The sequence below is a fragment of the Ursus maritimus genome, unplaced genomic scaffold, assembly GCF_017311325.1.
Source record: "Ursus maritimus isolate PB19 unplaced genomic scaffold, ASM1731132v1 scaffold_1, whole genome shotgun sequence".
Lineage (NCBI taxonomy): Eukaryota > Metazoa > Chordata > Mammalia > Carnivora > Ursidae > Ursus > Ursus maritimus.
The window spans coordinates 41,473,406-41,494,010 of NW_024423343.1; the positions used below are offsets into that span (position 1 = coordinate 41,473,406).

Consider the following 20,605-nt stretch of genomic DNA (forward strand, 5'->3'; position numbering starts at 1 on the left):
TAGTTTGTTATATTGTTTGGGATTCTTATTTCCCCACTCCCACAAAGACTCCTACTTCAGTATCAGTACAAAGCCACTAACAAGGGGCAGAAATTCATGTTTGTGATGTTCAGCCTCAGACATCCTTCAAAGAACTTTCTTGCTTGGAATAAGATAATGACTTTATTCACCTTTAACACTTTCTTACCGTTAACACCTTAAGGTGACAAAGCAAGTTAGAGGGTGCAAAATGCTTTCACACATCCTCCCATTTCATCTTCACATCAGCCTGTAAGCTGAGCAGGGCAGGCTTCTCATTTTACAAATCAGCAATCTGGGGATTAGGAAAGAATCTAGACAACCCAAATCCAGCTATCCCAGCCCTAGGCCTGAATTTTGTATATCATGCAACTGCCTTTAGATTACTTCATGTCATTTTCAAGTTTAAATAGTACGATCAGATTTGCATCTCAAAGAGATACATGGAGATGTATTTAAGAGAGACAAGTTTGCAAGTACAGAGGTCAGGTAGTTAGAAGTTTTGGCAAGGCGTGACGCAGATCTCAACTAGCTCAGTGATGACGGAATGGGAAAATATTTAGAAAATAAACATAGCATGTAAGATGTTACCAGATTGTGAAGTCCCGTTACCAAAACAAACATTAAGCAGGTTCAAGTCAACTCTGTTGCCAGGTTAGTCTTTATGTGATGATTCAAGTGAAACTTTGATGTCACAGAATGCCTTTAAGTTATCAACACTAATGGGGCACCTGGGTGGCTCAGTCGTTAAGCGTCTGCCTTTGGCTCAGGTCATGATCCGGGGTCCTGGGATCGAGCCCCGCATTGGGCTCCCTGCTCAGAGGGAAGTCTGCTTCTCCCTCTCCCACTCCCGCTGCTTGTGTTCCCTCTCTCACTGTCTCTCTCTGTGTCAAATAAATAAACTCTTAGAAAAAAAAAGTTATCAACACCAAACCTCACGTACTAAATACACACAGAAGTGCAAGTTAATAAAGATATATCTTTATTCAGCAGATATTTGCTAATTGGAAGAATTAAACACAAAATTGGAAAGCAACAAATTAGTATAAGAAAGATTTAGAAAGCCTTTGGTCTTTATTTTCCTTCACTCTCCTACAGTATTTCACCTCTTCTCCTTTCTTATCACATCCTGCCAACCGCCGGCCTTTCTCTAAAGTGAACATATAGTAAAGGTAATAAAGACAACCAGAGAAGATCTGTTTCATCTTCCCCTGTCCAGTGTCACCTCCTCTGTACATCTGCACCCACAGACTTGCCATCCCTCCAAGAGTGGAAGACACGTCCCTGCCTCTGAGACCAACCACTACACCTACACGTAAACCCAGCCCTTCTCAGGAACGTTGCTTCCCTGATTGTCCTCTTTCTCTCCTGCATACACTTGTTCCTCTCCACTCCATTATTCTTGTCAGCATATAGTGATGCCTCAGCTCCAGCCTTCCATAAAAATCCGTTTCTTGACTACACATCCTTATCCAACGGATGCCTCATTCTGTGTTGTCTTCATCAGCAACTCTGTACAAAACTGTCCCCCACATTTGCTGTTTCCACTTACTAACCTCCTAATCTTTCTCAGTCTCCTCTCATAGGGATGTGGTATTCACCATGCTCTATAGGAGCTCATTTAGCCCAAGCCAGTGTTCATAATTTACTAATGAAAAATAAATTTCTCATCTTTTAGGCATATAATAAGAAAAAATTGAAATTATTTATATGGATTTGCATAAAATAATTAAATTTAATTATACTGAGAATAATAAAAGTATTTTTGTTTATAATTATCATATGATTGATATGATAGAGTTTCCTGAAGTCTGGCATAGTAACTTGCTCCTGTGAATTCTGGCATGCATGATATCAAACTAAACAAGCATTTTTCCTTTTCTCTTTTCTTCCTTTCTTTGTCCCATCCTTCCTTCCTTCTCTCATTTCTTCTTTCTTTATTTCTTTTGTCTGTTGCTTCTTTTTTTCTAATCAACTGAGTATCTTTGGTTCTAGCTCAGATAGGACTGAATGAAATCAGTCAGACTTCAATGATGGCAATAGAATTGTCCTCAACATAGTAGCATCGTACTAATCTCTTAAATTATTTTTAGTTGTGCAGAAGATAAATTATGTGTGATTTCTAAAGAAGTTTTGTCAAGCTCTAGCAAACTAGTTTAATTATGAAAAATTAAATTTTCTGTAATGATCTCTTCTTTTGAGTGTTTAACATAAAATTACATTTGCTCAGTCATGAACTTGCTTCTTAGATTTTCAAGTGGTTTTTAGAATTTTGAATTATTATGTGTAATTTCAGCCTTCCTTTAGTTTTTGGCATTTAAATCACTTAAAAATTAAAAATTATCAGTGGAATTGTACCTCTTTTAATTAAAATGAAACAAAGATAATGGATTTCCTCCTTAAAATCTGAGTACATCTTACTGCATTGTGGCACTAATACATATACATAATTAATCTGTGTTAGTTTTATAAACAGCAGACCAAAATGCTACTTCTCTTGCTTTAAAATGTCAATAATATGATATAACAGTATAATTATTATTCATATAACAATATCCTCACGTTATAATATGAACAAAAGGAAAATATTTCTTATTCTCATTTTTCTTTAAAGTCCTATTGGGGTTTCTAGGGAAATGTTGGAAAATATAAAAGGGAACATGACTTTGGCTCAAAAACCATGGCTTAGAATTGTCTGAGCCTCTAAGAACTATCAGCAACTCCCATCATTTAAATTCAACTTACATGTGGGAAAGGCACATGAGAGGTAAAACTGGCGTACAAAACGCGAAACAGACAAGTTGTACCAATTAAAGAATAGAATGGAGAGTTTTTATTTAAAAATTTATTTCTATTGTTTAAGTAGAATGTTTTCTTCATTGGAAGGTAAACTCAAAGTTCAGCTTTTTGGTGATAATGAAATAATAACTTCTGAGCATTATTCAAAATGAAAAAAATGCTGTTTATATTTGAAAATATTGCTGTTTATAATTTGGTAATTGGAGTAATTTTAGTTACAACAGATACATTAAATATTATCACTGATAAGTCTTTTTTCTATGTAAACAAAGTGGAAAAAATTAAGTCTGTCAAGAATTACTTTGTCATCTTACCTACTTAGGGGGAAAAAACTGAATACTAGGTTGGTATTAAGTATAAAATGGAAAAAATGTATTCTAGGTTTTGAAAAAAAATCAGATATATATGGATCATATTTAAGCTTAGAAGTCTCATTCTTTTTGTTGATACAGTCTGATGTTTCAGGGACTGCCTGCTTTATTTCAGACAATGCATGTGAAGGTTTCTATTCATACATGTTTATACTGTGTTTAATGTTTATGCTCTGCTTAATTTAAATGGGACACCTTATATGTCTGTCAAAGAGATATACTAGAGAGCTACATGGTGAAGAAAATGGGAACCATGCATAGACTGAGATACATACTGTTATGTGGTGAAAAAATGAAAATATAGAAAAGAAACAAGCCTTAACAATTGCAGAATATCCGCTGGTATAGAAAATAAATAGTAAAAAGTTTGAAGGCAGATTTGGAGAAAATTAAAAGAATATCTAGGGTTGCGTAGGTAGGTAATACAACCAAAATCCAAGGTGTGGAAAATGATATGAAAATACATTTCGTTAGAATTTATTAATAACATTAATTGGCGTCTTATTATTCATCTTTCACTAGGTAACACCATAGTTACAAATGACTTGAAAATCTCAGAGGCTTATAGCATCAGTGGCATAATTCTTGCTCTCATGGCTTGCTCTCAACTGTGGCTCTGCTCTAAATACCATTTTATTCTGGGATTGGTTAAAGGAACCATTCCTATTCTGGAATATGCCTTTTTTTAATGCAAAGGGAATCCACATGATGGCTTTTATATAGCTTCTCATTTCCATTCACATTTCAATGGCAAAAGCAAGTCACAAGACCAATAGTGGTATCATGGAACTCAATGGAAATATGACTATGAAAAGGAATATATGATCCTTTTATCAGAAAGGGTAGAAAAATAATGGAAAAAAATAGAACAATCTACAGTAAGTTTCATTTGCCAATAGTGTCTTCCATGAAGAATGTGAGACTATAGGTAAGTTTGAAAAGTTAGAGCAAACACGTGTCAGAAGTCAATCACTTAACAATGACAGGCATGAATCTTCATTAGTACTGAAATCTCTGGCTTTTGCCTTGGAAATTAACAAAAATGAGTAGGGCAGCTGTGTAAAGTAAAACTAATTTTAAAAAGGAATGCAAATTTTACATCATAGGTTGAAGTATGATACATGACAATAAAAATACAAAGTGTGAATTACAGTAATTAAAAATATATTGTCATAAAGTTCTTAAATTGCTCATGAAGCAATAAAGATGCATATTGTAATTCTTAAAGCAACCATCCAAATAAAACCAAAAAAATAATTAATAGATAAGATAAAATGAATAAAATAGAATAGTTGACTCACCTAAACAAAACAAAACAAAAAGACAGAAAAGAGAACAGAGAAACCCAAAAAGATTGGCCAAATATGAATCAAGCCCAACATGGTAGACTTAGAACCAAACATATCAATAATTTCATTAAAATAAATGGACTAAACATCCTGATTAAATGAAGACGTATTCAGACTGAATAGAAAAAACCAAGATCCATCTCTATGTTGCTTTCAAGAAACACCCTTTAAACATGTTAACAAACATGTTGGGTGTAAGTGGATAGAAACAATAAGCAAACAAAAGCTGGTGTGGTTATATAAATATCAGAACGAAGTTGACTTCAAGATGAATAGTGTTACCAGAGATTAAAAGGGGCATTTCATAATGATAAAAGTGTCACTTCTTTAAGAAGACATAAGACTGTAAAATGTTTATATACTTAATATCAAAGCTTCTAAATACAGGACAAAACAAAAGAACAAAGCAAAAGAGAACTAGAAACAATTTTACAGTCATTGAGAGAGATTTTCACACTCCTTTCTCAGGAAAAGCTAGAACAATTAAACAAAAGCTCAGAACACTTCTGGATGATTTGAACAATACTGACCATCAGCTTAAGCTCAGTAACATCTATAGAAACTTACTCTCAAAATAGGTTACAACTTCTAAGATGCATATAGAATATTCAATAAGATAGACCAGGTTCTGAGCCATAAAACAAGTTTCAATATATTTCAAAGGATTTAAACTAAACAGACTATGTTCTTCGTCCATGATAGAACTATTAAACATGAATAAAAATAATATAACTGAGAAAACCTGCAAATAGTTGGGAGTTAAAAACATACTTACAAAATAGTCCATGGATCAGAGAAAAAAATATCATGTAATAGATATTACATGATATCATGTAATATCAAAAGATATTACAACATAAGTTTTGAACATAAATACATGAAAACACAATATATCCATATTTGTGGGATGCAGCTAAACAACCTTTAGAAGGAAATTAATAGATTTCAATGACTATCTTAGGAAATAAGAAAGATATAAAATCAAGCTTCCATTTTAAGAAACTAGAAAAATAATAAATTAAACCCTAAGTATATGGCACAAAGGAAATTATTAAAAAAAGAGCATAAATCAATAAAATAGAAAATTTAAACGGCCTTGTATAAAGAAATCAAATAATAATTCTATCATACCCAAACTCTTTCATAAAACAGAGGAAGTGGGAACACTTGGAGCTCCTATCATGAGACAATTTTAAGCCTGATAGCAAGACCAAACAAGGACAATATAAGGAAAGAAACTTACAGCCAGTATATCTTATGAACGTAGATTTAAAAAAATTGAACAAAGTATTGCCAATGAAATCCGGCATTACATAAGAGGATTATATACCATGATTAAGTTGGGCTTATCCCAAGAATGGGAGGTTGGCTTAACATAAGAAAATCAATCAACATATTTTACTACATTCATAGGTCATGACAGAAAACTCATGTCCATAGGGGAAAAACAGAGACAGAACCTCAATCTCTGCTTTACATCATCTGACAGTTTTCACACCTGACAGAAATTGATACCCAAAATATATTTAAAAATTCCTGCAACTTGAGAATAAAAAGAGAAACAAGATTAATTTTTACCTTGAAACCCAGTTATACCACTGCTAGATATTTGTCCAAAAGATATAAAAACTAATATGCACAAAAGTCTTTAATATTTATGGCAACTTTATTAATAAATGCACACTTATTGTTCCCGGCTAGTAACTAAAAGCAATCATGTCTTACAACAAGAAAAGGGATAAATAAGCTACGATATTTTCATTCCTTTGAATACCAAGCAGTACAGAAAAATAAACTACTGATCCACACAACCACCTGAATTAATCTCAAAATCTATGATGCTGAGTGAAAAAGGTGGGCACCATAATTAAATATTGTGGGATTCCATTAATGCGATATTCTAAAATAGTTAAATCTGTGGTGACAGAAATCAGGTCACTAATCTGTCTATATATAGAGACAGAGTGGCAATAGGATAATGGCGGGGAGGGGCACAAAGGAATCTTCTGGGATGGTAGAGTTGTTCCTTGTCTTGATATGCTTTCTTCAAAATTGATTGAAAGATACACTTAAGATCTGAGCATTTCAATGAATATAAATTTTACTGTAATTTTTAACAAAATAAATGGCATTGAGTAACTGAACATTATATTTCACCGTGTTTTCGCAAACAGCATACACGGGTTAGGATATTGTAAGAGACCCAGGAGGCACTCTAGTGGATCGGGAAGAGAACAGGGTCCAGCTGGCACATCCGGTGTGAAGACCTATAATGGGCCAGAACAAGGTGGTAATAAAGGAACTTTCGGTAACCGCCAGATGAAACCAATGGGGCAAGGAGAGTTGAGAGAGAAGTAATTTGCTTATCTCTTAATAATCTCCCAATCCAGAAACTTAAAGGATTAAATCGGTTCTAACTAAAGGCAGCACATTTGATGGAATATGCTTTCAGGAGCTCTGCCTCCTTTACCCCTCCAATTTCCCTCAGTCACTTGCTGAAATCTAAGTTTCTATCAAATAAAGGGAAATAATTATTTTACTTCACAAAATAAAAGGACTAAAATGCAAATGCATAGTTGAAATAATACTTTAGGATACATGAATTTTATTTCTGTGTAATCAGTGGATGAACGCAAATGATGAAGAACTGACCCTTCTCATTTCTGATAATATAGAAAGAACAGGAAGAAACAGTCCAATTCAACACACATTTACTGAGCATCTACCGTGTGCTAAATCAGTGGTTTTCAAGCTTTTATGACTGTGACCTTTAGTAAGAAATGAAATTTATATTGCAGCTCTGTGTAGCTGTACATATGGGTAACTAAAACAGTGTTATAAAATGAAACCTGTACTTGCTAAATGAGATGCACTCAGTGTTTTCTATTCTAGTATATTCTATTTCACGTTTACAAAAACTCTGGTAAGTGACCCACTAACTCCATTTCATTACTCACTAATAAATTGTGAATTGTGGTCTGAAAAACACGGTGCTGTCCTTGCTACCCAGAATGTGGTCTGTGGACGGACCTGCAGCGACAGTAGGTGGGGGCTAGTAAGAAAAGCATAACCTCAGGCCACACCTCACACCTGCTGAATCAGAATCTGCATTTTAATCAAGCCTCCAGGTGCTACCCGTGCACGGTAACCTGTCACAAGTCCTGTGCTAAACAATGCGTGGAGAGAATGCTTGAGACAGACGAAGTCTACTTGGTATTATTTAGGGCTGAGATTCTTACACAGGGATGGTCCGTCTTTTAGAATATACACATCCCAGCATCAAGGTTACAATTCAGTATCTCCAAGGATACCCCAGGGCAGTTATGCTAAAAACTAAATAAATGAACACACAAAATTTACCAGAGCTGCTGAGCCCCACTAAGAGCAACTGGTCAACTTGGTTAATTAAAAACTATGTACTGATTTGTTTTTTACAAAGGTGCAAACCTGTGCTGCAGGTAATATGGAAAGATTTCACTTTAGTTTTCGTTGTGGATGACTTCATAGAAAATCATTTTATTCCTGGAATATTTATTGATAGAGGCATTGCTACTGCTACTTCTGAATTTGCCGCTACATCCATATGTGAGAATTTGCAAACATCTTGATTCTACTGTTAACTGTCATTTTATAGAAATGTAATTTGATTTCCATTAGAAATATTATTAGTTGTGCTGAGTTAGCACAACTCATTCCCTAGGTTACTTCCAGTAGATCCCTAACCAAGGATCTCTACTGCAAAAGAAAATGGGGCTGCCCCTAAGTGACTGTAACTGCTCATTAAGGACCTTCCCATTGCGTTCGTATGTTTCCTGAGTGGTGGGAAGTTTCAGTCTAGAAGCTGCTAATCTTGCTAACACTAAAAGGCTCTCTCCCATTAGCAGCTTCTGTGTTGCATTAATAATAAGAAAGTAATAAAGAGACCGCAGCTGTTCAGTCTCTCCTGAGGAGAGGCCGCAGCTTCCTTCTTATCCCCATGGTCCATTCTAATGGTCCTGCCTGTATTAAAGTAATAGAGTGGATAATAAGTGCAGGCTATTCTATCAAAGTCTAAAATGCCTTCTTCTTTCTGGGGAGGAATACCTTTTCTTAAGATTTCTAAATTTAAAACTATACCATCCATACTTGCAACTGAAGTTGATCTGTTTATTTAGTAACTTTTTTGACATGTAAGTGCAAACCATCAAGTACGGGGAGAAAAAAGGTTGCTTTAGAAAAAATAAATATTTCTACCTTTCCTGGAAAAACTGTAAAGCAGAGAACTTTCTTAGATGTCTTCTTGTCTTTTTTTTTTTGTAAATTAAATCACTTATCTGCACGCAGTAAATTAAAGAAAATCAAGGAATAAAGACGTCTACTTTTGTAAATATTAAAATCTCTCTTGCTAATTAAAACAAAATAAGTCAGATTGGATTTGTTAGTTTCAGGGTGCATGTTAATATATGTGTCTTCGTTAAAGAAGTTATCTTATTAGGGCTCATAAAGATTGGAGCCAATGCCATACTAAATAGCTTATGTTCTTTTTCTCTTGGAAATACCAACCTTTCACAGAAGTACACTTTTTAAAGATTCTCCTGATTTAAACATCCATTTTTAAGTATATTATCTGTCCCTCACAGAACGAAATTATCTATATGGTAGTTAGGTTGTTGCAATTTTTCATCTATAACCAAAACTATTTTTTCTTTTAACTACATATTTTTTAATTGGGTAAATAGTAATCCATCATCGCAACAGTGCTGCTCAGAGTTTCATTCCTGGGAGTCAAAATATTTGAGTCCAACTTACACTATTGTGTCCTGATTTTGAAAACTTAATTTTATAATTAAGTTATATATTGCATATTTCTATACTTGTAATTTATAGGGAAAAAAGGTCAATATCAATAATCATCATCAGTGAGAATATATATTTTTAAAATGAAATATATGTTCATAACCCTCCTAGAGGAAATCACTATGATGGGCTCTGTGTAGTATTTATATAAAATTCAAGAAATTACTGTATAAACCAACTGAAAGCTGTTTTCTAAAAACTTATAATCAATATATTTTCCTTATAAGTATGAAACATTGTGAGAAAAAAAAGAAGACATATTTAATGTCAAACTGCCCATCTAAATATTTTTAATTTTGTATAAAAGCCTTTAAATGAAAAAAAATCTATAATTTAGGAAAGAGAAAATGCTAACTATTGTTTATAGAATAAACACTAGATACTTCCTCCAGGCAAGTAACAATCTAAATCCCTTTTAATTAATAACTCTTTCATATAGTCTACTTATTAGCCAACCTTTTTTGATAAATCCAGTAAACCCTCTTGTTTGTTGTTTCCTTTTGCTTGTAAAAAGCTGAAGTGTTTCCTAAATACCAACGGGTGGCATATTATTGCTAGTGTTTTCCTTAAATTTAGGGAAGAAAGGAGGTGAATAAGACATTCTTTGAAGCCCCCAAAAGCAAACAGGTCTATTGAAAAAGTAGCAGCTTTGATATAGAATAGTCTTAGAGTGTTGGTATTAAGCATACTTACCTGAATTCTTTTTGTTTACTTTCTTCTGTTCTCTAGTTCATGAAGGCTCAGGAGAAACCAGTCAAAAGGAGACTTCAACCTGTGACATTTGCCAATTCGGTGCGGAATGTGATGAAGATGCCGAGGATGTCTGGTAACGTGGTCTTTTTATTCTTTAAACAAATTATAACAATAATTAATTTCTTTTTACTCCATCAACCATTTCCTAAAAGATATTTTCAGCATCTTTTTTTATCCAGTTCCTAAGAGGGGGGAAATGAGGGCTATAATAACAGCAAGGAATTTCTGAAGCTGAATTAAGAGCTGGACTAGCCAGGCAGTTGCTAAAAGCCTTACTTGATAAGATACATTTAAGGTACCACTTAGACCCCCAGATACTGTCAACATTAAGAGATGGAAAGAAAAATCATATTTATTAGAACATCTCTCAAGAACCATGATCAATAAACAATAGATAGTTCCTAATCTGCTTTCTAAGATGGTGGATCTGGGTAACTGCAGAGAATTTATTTAAGGGTCTATGCATATGCACACCCATAGCTGAATTGGGAGGGCAGTAAAGCTAACAATGACTTCTGGGCTTCTGTCTAGGATCAACTTCTCTCTTCACCTGAGCAATACTCAGCATCTTCTGTAAAGATATGCTGAACAAATAGTGAATAACATTCATTATTTTGCATGAGTCCCATAATGTTAGTATTCTAGGGCATCCACATGTTTTGGTCCTACCCTAATCATACCCAAAGGGAGCAACCCAAAGTTCAGAGTGAGGTCTTTGTGGCATGATAGCGGAAAGAGACAGAGTTACCCCTTGTTTACACACCTCACTCTTACACATATATCTTTCAGGAAAACAGCCAAGTGCTCTTTGTTTCCTTCATTGTGCAGACTATGTTTGTCTAGAGGAGTTTATGATCATTTTGATCAAGTTGGCTAAGAGATTAAATCCTAAATGTTCTCACCACAAAAAAAGAAATAGTAATTATGAGACATGATGGAGATGCTAGTTAACACTATGGTGGTAATCATATTGCAACATATAAGCATATCAAATCAACACGTTGTACACCCCAAATTTATACAATGTTATATGTCAATCATATCTCAATAGAGTTGGCGAAGAAAAACAGTAATTTTGATCAAACTTTTGTGGGTGGAGAGAGCAATTCATCTAAGGGACAAGTAGAGAAAACTAAAGGCAAGATAATTTTTGGCAGGAGTAAAACAGTCTGCACTTAAAATATATTAAGGATTTTAAGGATTCCAAAGGAGCAACTGTAGTTCTTGGGGTAAATTAGTCAGGTACTTATAGGTAAACACTATAGCCCAGTGAAATAGCCACCCATTAATAAAGGCAGACATCAGTAGAGTTTCCATTTCTGTCAAACATTTGTCACTAATGGGCAGCTAGCAGCCAGGTGAGAGTTTATGTAATGATTTGACCATCCTGAGGTAAATAAATATATATTTTCCTCAGAACATCTTGGACATCTTAATGGCTAAAGAATATATGGTTCCCAAACTTGGCTGATCATCCGAATTACTTTGGAAATGTTTAAAACACACTAATTCTTTAGTTCCACTTCAAAATTAATGAATCAGAATTTCAGAGAAGTAGGGCTTAAAATTTTACTTTTCTAAAACTCCCCAAAAGACTATGAAACACTGCTCTAAAATAAATGACCGACTCAAAGAATCTTTGCTCCCTAAATGCTTTAGGGCTCCATATAGTCATAGTCATTATATATTAAGACACACAGATAGGAAATGTTTCCTTTTGGGTCACCTGGGTGGCTCAGTCGTTAAGCGTCTGCCTTCGGCTCAGGGCATAATCCCGGCATTCTGGGATCGAGCCCCGTATCAGGCTCCTCTGCTGGGAGCCTGCTTCTTCCTCTCCCACTCGCCCTGCTTGTGTTCCCTCACTGCCTGTCTCTCTCTCTGTCAAATAAATAAATAAAATCTTAAAAAAAAAAAAAAAAGGAACTGTATCCTTTAAACATCCCATTTTAAATGTTTGCTGGTGACCACATCTGTATTTCAACATCATTTTTAAAGCTGTTAATTATCTTGCTGTCGATTATTTTACTTTAAAAAAAAATTCACACAGTTTCCTGATTTTTTTCTTAAGAATTTCCATTCCCCTAGTTTCTTGTCTCTTCAGTGATCATCTTTAGGTAACATAGTTCGCTTTGCAAATGCAAAGATTTAAGAAATGAGATAAATAACAAATAAAAACTACTGGTTGCTTACTATGGATTTTGGTCCATCTGTATACTTTTTCTTCTTAGCTACCTTCAAAATAACCCTAGGGGTAGATTCCACCATTATTTCACTTTGCGAAGAGGAAACTGAGTTTTGAAGTGGTTAAGTGGTAGGGCCACAGTAAAGATATGAGGTGAAAATAACTAGAAAGTGTTAGCATTAACAATTCAACCAAAGATGTAATTAAGATCATATTTCTTTCCTGCCATGTCTGGAATAATAAGATAGCCAGATTGCGAGCAGCTTAGATGTAGTGACTCAAGGCCTGCGGGGTTAGAGCTGGTGACAAGGGAGATGCCTGCAGCAGGCAATGGGAAAATGTCCAGGCAGGTAGTGTCACTCCTGGTAGGCATTCTAGCAAAAATTCAGATCTATGGTATGAGGGCAGGTGGAATGACGAGATATGGACAAGGCTGGTGGCATCAGAAAGATTCAACACTAGGTCATAGGTCCCAGTCTTCAGAAAAAGAAACTCAATTACAAAGGGAACAAGGAGAAGGGCAAAGGAGAACTTCAATTATCAAGGAACTGGTTATCAATCAGGGAAACAGACACAGATACGGGCAAGACTGGATAGATAGCCACTTGCTGGAACTGGTGTAGAAAGCCAAACCTTGGTTACAAGGGGCTGAGACAAGCGTCTAGATCTCAGAAATAAATTACAAGGTCAGAATAAAACCAGCAGCAAGGCTGACTGGATGCTGAATCAGTTAGCTTTTGGCTAGGACATCTTGTACGCCCCCAGCCTAGAGACAAGATTAGTTCCAAAATGCGGAATAAAGCTGAACCTCCAGATGGGGCTAAGTGGCTATAGCTGTGAAGATTAGAGGGATGCAGGGGGCAGGGAGCCAAGAAGATCATTATACTTCCCAGGCAAGAATGAAAAGTTGTTAGCATTTAAATAAAATGTACTTAAAATGTCCAATGTAAGCAAGGAGGAATGGTGCTAAAAATGGTAAGTGTATTGATTCTCATTTACATAAATACCTTTGTATGTTAACATATTGTATTTAGTTATGACCATGAAGGGCAGATTGGAACAGCTGAAGGACACAAGAATAAATGAAAGCAATAAATGAAATTAAATAGGCATGGAATGAAAGAGGCTATAAAGTACGATAGGAAGCAGTTGGGGAGTGATCTGACTCTAGTACTAGTCAACTGAAGCAGGGGAGTTTTGATGTGCTGTTGATTTTGGATGAAACCATGACCAGGTCCTCTCGCAAACATAAAACACTGCATATGCTGTGTGGCAACAAAGGGTACAACTTAGTCTTCAATTTTACTTTTTCCTTTGATACTAACTAACCTACAGTTTTATGCATACAAATCTCCTCAATCCTGCATTATGAAGCAATAAGAAGATATGAAATACTATTATGTTATTATTGTATCTGCAATATTGAAACAAAGATGAAAAATTAATTCCTGATCTTTTTTTAACCCTGGCTGAAAAAATTAATATTTTACATTTCACCGCAAAAATTAAGTCTAGTTATTCAAAAATGCTTAGGTACTTTCTGGATGAAGTTAAATCTTTGTTAGAATTAAAAAGCCAGTTGATCAATTATAATCAATCGGTTGATCTTCTTTTCATAGTTAGATGAGTTTTTGAGTTACACAAGTCACACTGGACATGGAGAGAGATAGATGATAGAGATAGATGATAGAATAGATAGATGATAGATAGATAGTAGAAGGGTAAGGAAAATGGAGGAAAAGGAGAAAAATTAATAATTAGAGGATGGCATTGATAAACCATGATCCTAAACACATGACATTTTAATACCTTTGAGAGACTAGATGGTTTATAAGCTCATATAAGCCCCTCACTTGCATTCTCTGATTTCATTTCAAGGTTTTTCTCTTGCCTTTTTCTTCTTATGGATAACATCAAGGCTATAGAAATCAGAAGACAGTCAGGTTTTCTCAATAGCAAAGTTCTATTTATTGACCTAAGTGTAGGAAAGAATTAAGAATTAAGCTTCCAAAAGAGAAAATTAGAAGTCCACATGGGAAATGGCTCACCACACAGATATACCCACTCCTATATGGAGGCGTCACTTTCTTCAGGATGGGCTTCAAACAAATGCAACACCTGTGCAAAGAGATGTGCAAGCTTATTCACAGGGAAGGGGCTAAGAGGGGAAGGAAAGAAGGGCTTAAAAGATTGTGTCTCTTGATATCTACACTGAAAAAATTCAAAACTAATATGTTTATACATCAAAGAGACTCTCAAATATATCCTGCCAAATATAATTTATAAAGAAAAAGAATGGCTTATAAATAAGTCAAACATAATAAAATTGACTCATTGCAGAGTAATAAAGCCCTGTCTGATAGCACTGGGAATACCAACTTATGATTTCAACAAATACTTCTGATACTTGGTTAGTTTTAGAAACAGCTTTTTATTCCCTTAATTATCTTACCTGATAAATTATTTCAGTAAGTCCAAAGTAGGTCAATGGTAACTCTCTTTGCACTGGGAACTACTCCGAAGAAGTAATTAGCCTAGAACTTTCTGTTGGTCCTGTCAGTCAGAAATAGTTCAGAGCCCCGGGGTTGATACTTGATTTAATATAAGAAAAAAGCAAGCTGATAGCTGGGTCTGATCACAGGAATGACTAGGTAAGAAATTGGCTGCATGCCTAACATTTCCAGGGTGTCAGGATAGATCAAGGAAGGGAGCACAGGTGCAAAAGCAGACGTGGCTCATGACAAACGATATAAAGGGACAATTTAAATAATGTGTATTTGCTTCCCATTTTTACCTTTGCTTTTGTATCGTTCTCTACATGCTACTCAGGCGCCATTAGCAAAATCATATTGGCTAAAATGCTATTAATTCCTCAGTAGTCATTCATTTTATCTTTGAAAACATTAATCGTGTTTTCCAGTTTCACTGCATCACACCCTTGAGTTTGACTGCAATGGGAAGAAAGGAGAAAAGCAAAGCAGTAAAATGAGCTCAGAAAAACTGAATGAGCATCCATGTTTTTCTTTATTTCATTGATGTTTCATAACTGAGACAGGGTGTGGGCTTTGGCATTCCATTTGTGAGTGTCTCTTACAAAGACAGTTTAGTTTGAAGTCTTTAACATCTTGCTTCTTTGATCTGAGAAGGCTCCTTGTCACTAGGAAGGCTGTGTGTTGCTGGCATCGTTCCCACTCTTAATGCATTTTGGACTGTGGAGAATCATGAATATTTGAAGCAGGGCAATGGCCATGGATGATCGCCGGCACTTCATTTCACCATACATATAAGCAAATTAGGCATCAGGTCCTGCTGACTTTAGTGCTTTTGGATTATGAGTTTGATAGGGAAAATTAAGACATCTCTGAGGAGAATACAGAAAATTATTTCTTTTAAAACTACTACCAGTCAACAATTGAACAAAAGGATTGTGTTGCATTTGGAAAGTTTCCAGTTGTTTTCTACTAAGTGAAAAGAAGATTGGTTAGGATTATATATGGGATATCTAAAGAAGAGGATGCTGATTAGTCACAAAATTTTAGTGATCTAAGAGTCCATTCATTCTCCCCTCAGGGTGTTTGCCTTTTATGGATTTCCTTTGCTCTCTTGCCCCAGAACTATAAATGTGCTTACCATAATTAGGACTGACTTCTAACAGGAGTTTACTCATGGAGAGACTAAAAACACTCACACAACAAGAAAAATAGGTCTGTTCTTGAAAATCCAAGGTTTTTGTTGTATGTAAATATGGCTTCACGAGAAAACCTTTTTGATTTCAAGTGTCCTATAGTTGGGAGATTGCCTCCCTCAAATTGCCTCTTCTCCTCCACCGTGAAGACAGTGCAGTCACCTCTGAAAACTGCCATGGCATTTTCTGTTTCTATACGTGGGTGGGGAACTGAAGAGTAAAGACAAATCTCTTTCCTTTTTTTATTTTAATTTTAATTTTTTTTAAGATTTTATTTATTTATTTGACAGAGAGAGAGCACAAGCAGGGGGAGCGGCAGGCAGAAGGAGAGGGGCAGGGAGCCCAATTCGGGACTCAATCCCAGGACCCTGGGATCATGACCTGAGCCAAAGGCAGATGCTTAACCAACCGAGCCACCCAGGTGCCCCTTTTATTTTTTTTTAAGATTTTATTTATTTATAAGACAAATCTCTTTTCTCGTCCATGCTTCCATTTGCCCAGAAAGTTTTTCCAGAGACTGAAATATGCAGCTCTTGATTTGGGGTAACACACATATTTCCATTCCCACAATTTAAAGGGAAAATGCTGATATTTTTAGCTAATCCATAACCAAATGTAAAAGTTTGATTTTATTTCCTTCTTTTATTTCTCTACTTATCTGAATCAAGAGGGGAAAATCTTGTTGATTTTTTAAATTCCGCACAATGAAATATGATCTAGAATGCAATTCGAGTTAAAGAAGACTTGTATTTGTTACATGGTCTGTACAAAGATCTGTGCCGACAAATACCTTACCTGTGACCCAGACTTCCTTCTATAGCAGCTGCCAGAAGGTAGACAAACCCGCAAACAGAATCTGAACACTTTGAGTGTCATTTCGAAAGATAAATGAATAATAGTGCCACTTCAAATGCACAACAGGCAATCTCAAAAAACAAGCAACAAATAAACAACTAACCCACTCTCCAAAAATGGAGCGTTCTACTTTGTGAAAAGTAAAACTTAAAAAATAAAATTGAAATTTGAAAACAAACCAGGGTCTTTAAAACGAAGGCTTATCTCAGGTCTTCGGTGTTGCTGGGCTCCTTGGAAAGGGACTGGATTTTCACTTAAGTTCTGAAGCCTTTTGAATTTTTCTCAGTAACGATGCAACAACTGTGCTATCACACAGTGATTAAGGGAATTTAATTAGGGTATGACAGATAACAAACACGATCTGGGGTGGACTGCCCAGAAACACAGAATAAAGTATTCTCAACTTTCACATATGTTGTATATATATTTTTTTATCATTTTTATTTAGATCATGCAATATAAATCACATAACTTACATTTTATATAAAAATAATGAAATACTGCACGAAGGCAGAACAAAGGAAACAAAATTCCTAAGTACATATTGTGTTTCTACCACTACCACTAACTTAACTGTTTTTGTTACTTGTTTCTCTTTTTACTTGCTGTTTGAATCTTGTTTTGGTCTGTCCCCTGCTCATGGGATGTTGCCTTATTTCCAATGCTCGCTCACCAAAAGCTCACTCTCAATTTTCTCTTGACTTTTCTGAGTCTCAGTTTCTTTTCTTTTCTTTTTTTTTTTTTTTTAAGATTGTATTTACTTGAGAGAGAGACAGAGAACAAAAGGCTGGGAGGGACGGGGAAGGGGAGAGATTGAGGGAGAAGCAGACTCACCACTGAGCAGGGAGCCCGATGTGGAACTCGGTCCCAGGACCCCGGGATCATAACCAGAGCCGAAGGCAGACGCTTAACCGACTGAGCCACCCAGGCACCCCCTGAGTCTCAGTTTCTAGTATACTCTGAGTCAAAGATTCCTGTTCCATGTTCCAGCATCACAGTGTAATGCCCCAGTCTCAGAAATAAAAATATAAATCTCATAGTTATCAAAATATCAGAACTTTCAAAAGTTTGTTTCCCATGTGGCAGGCACCATTGTAATGTTTACATTCATGGAGCTATTTAATCCTTTTCATAATCTCATGAAGTTAGATACACTAATAATTCCCATTTTATAAGAAAGAAAACTGAGGCACAGAGTAGTTAACCAAAGTCGTTTGCCCAAAGCCCAACAGTAAGTGGGAGTGGTAGGATGTGAACCCCATCAGCTTGACTCCAGAGACCACCACTCACTGTCTTCTCAGATATTTAGTGACATAAATTGTGTGTGTGTGTGTGTGTGTGTAGCATACATTATGTGTATACACACATATACTGAATTTCACATTTTTTTCTTGAAATAGAATATGAAAACCAAGACTTAAGTGATGAAATCCACCACTAACAAGTCCACATTGTCTATGATGACCTCAATGTATTTTCTTTCTCACTAAGTGTATATACTTTACTTCCTTAGAAACTGTGTGCTTTTCCTTTTTTTGTTGTTGCTTTGTTTTCATGGAAGCATTGAATTATGTGTGGAGAACATCCTTAGGACAATATGCGTGCCTAATTAGATGAGGTTATTAGGCATAAGGGTGGCGAAGAACAGACAAATCCTCACCAAAACCTGGTTATTTTGAGCGGCTGCAGCTTCACATAGCTGGTGTTGAAGTGACAGCAGCAACCCTGATGATGCACCAGGGTGAACACTATTTATACAGTAACTACTGGTAGATTTCAGATCCCTTCTTTTCCAGACAGGAGGCATGCAACACAGCTGTTAGAGACGAGCCATTGAACACTCCTCTTTCTTTCAGTGCTGGTATGCTACTCTCAGCATCACTTCAAAGGGCAGAGAGCACTGAGGAGCCCTGAGGAGCAAGGGCCCTGTCCAGTAAGCCATCTGCCAAGTGAAGCTGTCCTTAGTATATCTGGGAATAGCTGACGGGCTACATGCCCCTTTCTGAGTAGCAAAAGAGAGTTTGTTACAAATGCATATTCTTACAGAACAGAAATTGTGATATGTAGAGAAAGAGGGAAAAATCACTAAATTAAAGGGCAACTAAAATGGCCCATATGCCTGTGGGTTTTAATCCCTGTCCTGGTGGCACTGCCCTGCTCTATCTTTCTATTTGGCACTTAAACATATCATGTCAAGCCTCTTATTTCTCAATCTAATGTATCTTCTTGAAGGTTACATTAAAATGGATTTTTTTTTCTAATTATAAAAATGATACATGTTTATCACAGGGAATTTGAAAAAAAACTAGAAATATAAAAACTCCATTAAGATGTCAACCCATCATCCTACCGTTCCAAGATAACCACTGTAAAAGGTATATTCCCCTCCCACGTCTGTGTTTATGTATGTGTGCATACACGTGTCTGTATATGTTTTCAATGAAAATTGATTCATATTTTCCACATCAACAGAGCCTCTCTCTTAAAAATTTTACTTAACATTAAGACTGAGTTTGGAGATCGTTAGGAATGCTAAACAAATTGATGAAGAATATATTTAGATTTTAACATGATTTATGTGGTCCATATTCTAATTATCCTTTTAAAATTTATGCACTTCTCAAGACAAATGGATTTGAGAGTAGTGTCCTAACATTTTCGATCTAAAAAATTTACCAAAACCTCAATCCCTTCTAAGTCTACATTAGACATTTTTCTTGGTTAACTCCAAGAGACTGGATAGTATGTGTACTGAAAACATTTCATTGTCTGTATCCAGAGCATTCATAATAAATAGCTTTCTGAGGTATAAGCATTATTTACAGAGAAACTGTCCTCCCAAAGGTGTTTTAAATTGGGTAGAAACTATTGCTAGTCTTCAATGGTTTACTTCCAAATAGTAATATATTGTATGTGTTGGTTCATCTAAACAACAAATCAGCAAGCCATCCTCGGCAGCCAGCATCAGTCTGCTCCAGACACATTCCCCTACAAACAGGATGTGTACTATCTAATAGTGATTGAACAAATTGCAAAATAACATGCAACACCCAATTGAACAATCAATATTACTAAAGATCTAAATGCTTATTATAGTAAAAAAGAAGGAAAAGAAATGGAGGAAAGGGATATCTGATTTTTCCAGCCAATGCCAAGTAAAATTACTCAGGAGTGGATCCATTCATCCCTTCATCACTAAGCTGTGAATGAAACATAAGAAATCAGGATGATGCACTTGGAACAGATGATCTTCTAACGATTGTTTACCACAGCTCTTTTTTTATTCATTGCAGTCTTTTCAAAGTCTTCGACGTAGTAGTTTACTCTGTTCTCTGAGCTCATTCTAAAATGAGCTTTCTACAATCAAAATTGTACTATCCAGGAAAATAAAAGTAATACTAGACCACAACTAGCTATAGTGTCTATAATCAGCAGCTATTAAGACGTGTTGTACACAAAAATTGGGGGAAATGCAAAAATAATAAAAAAAAATAACTGCTAGCTTCACATTAGTGAAAATTAGTGATATATTTCTGTAATAAACATAGATACCTACATAAACATAGTACTTTATTTATTTTTAAGATTTATTTATTTATGAGAGAGAGTGGGGGGAGGGGCAGAGGGAGAGAATCTTCAAGCAGACTCCCCACTGAGTGCAGAGCCCAATGTGGGGCTTGATCCCACTAACCTGAGATTATGACCTGAGCTGAAACCAAGAATCCAACACTCAACTGACTGAGCCACCCAGGCACCC

The 20,605-nt window shown here is 35.6% G+C and overlaps 1 protein-coding gene across 1 annotated transcript in view; it reads left to right on the plus strand.

Annotated features, from left to right (window-relative positions):
• The window catches only part of TMEFF2 (transmembrane protein with EGF like and two follistatin like domains 2), a 219,029-nt gene that overhangs the window by 114,513 nt on the left and 83,911 nt on the right, over nucleotides 1-20,605 (plus strand). The window contains exon 5 of the mRNA XM_040642607.1: nucleotides 10,103-10,199. Within this exon, the coding sequence (XP_040498541.1) occupies nucleotides 10,103-10,199 (97 nt within the window). The remainder of the gene's footprint in view (nucleotides 1-10,102; nucleotides 10,200-20,605) is intronic.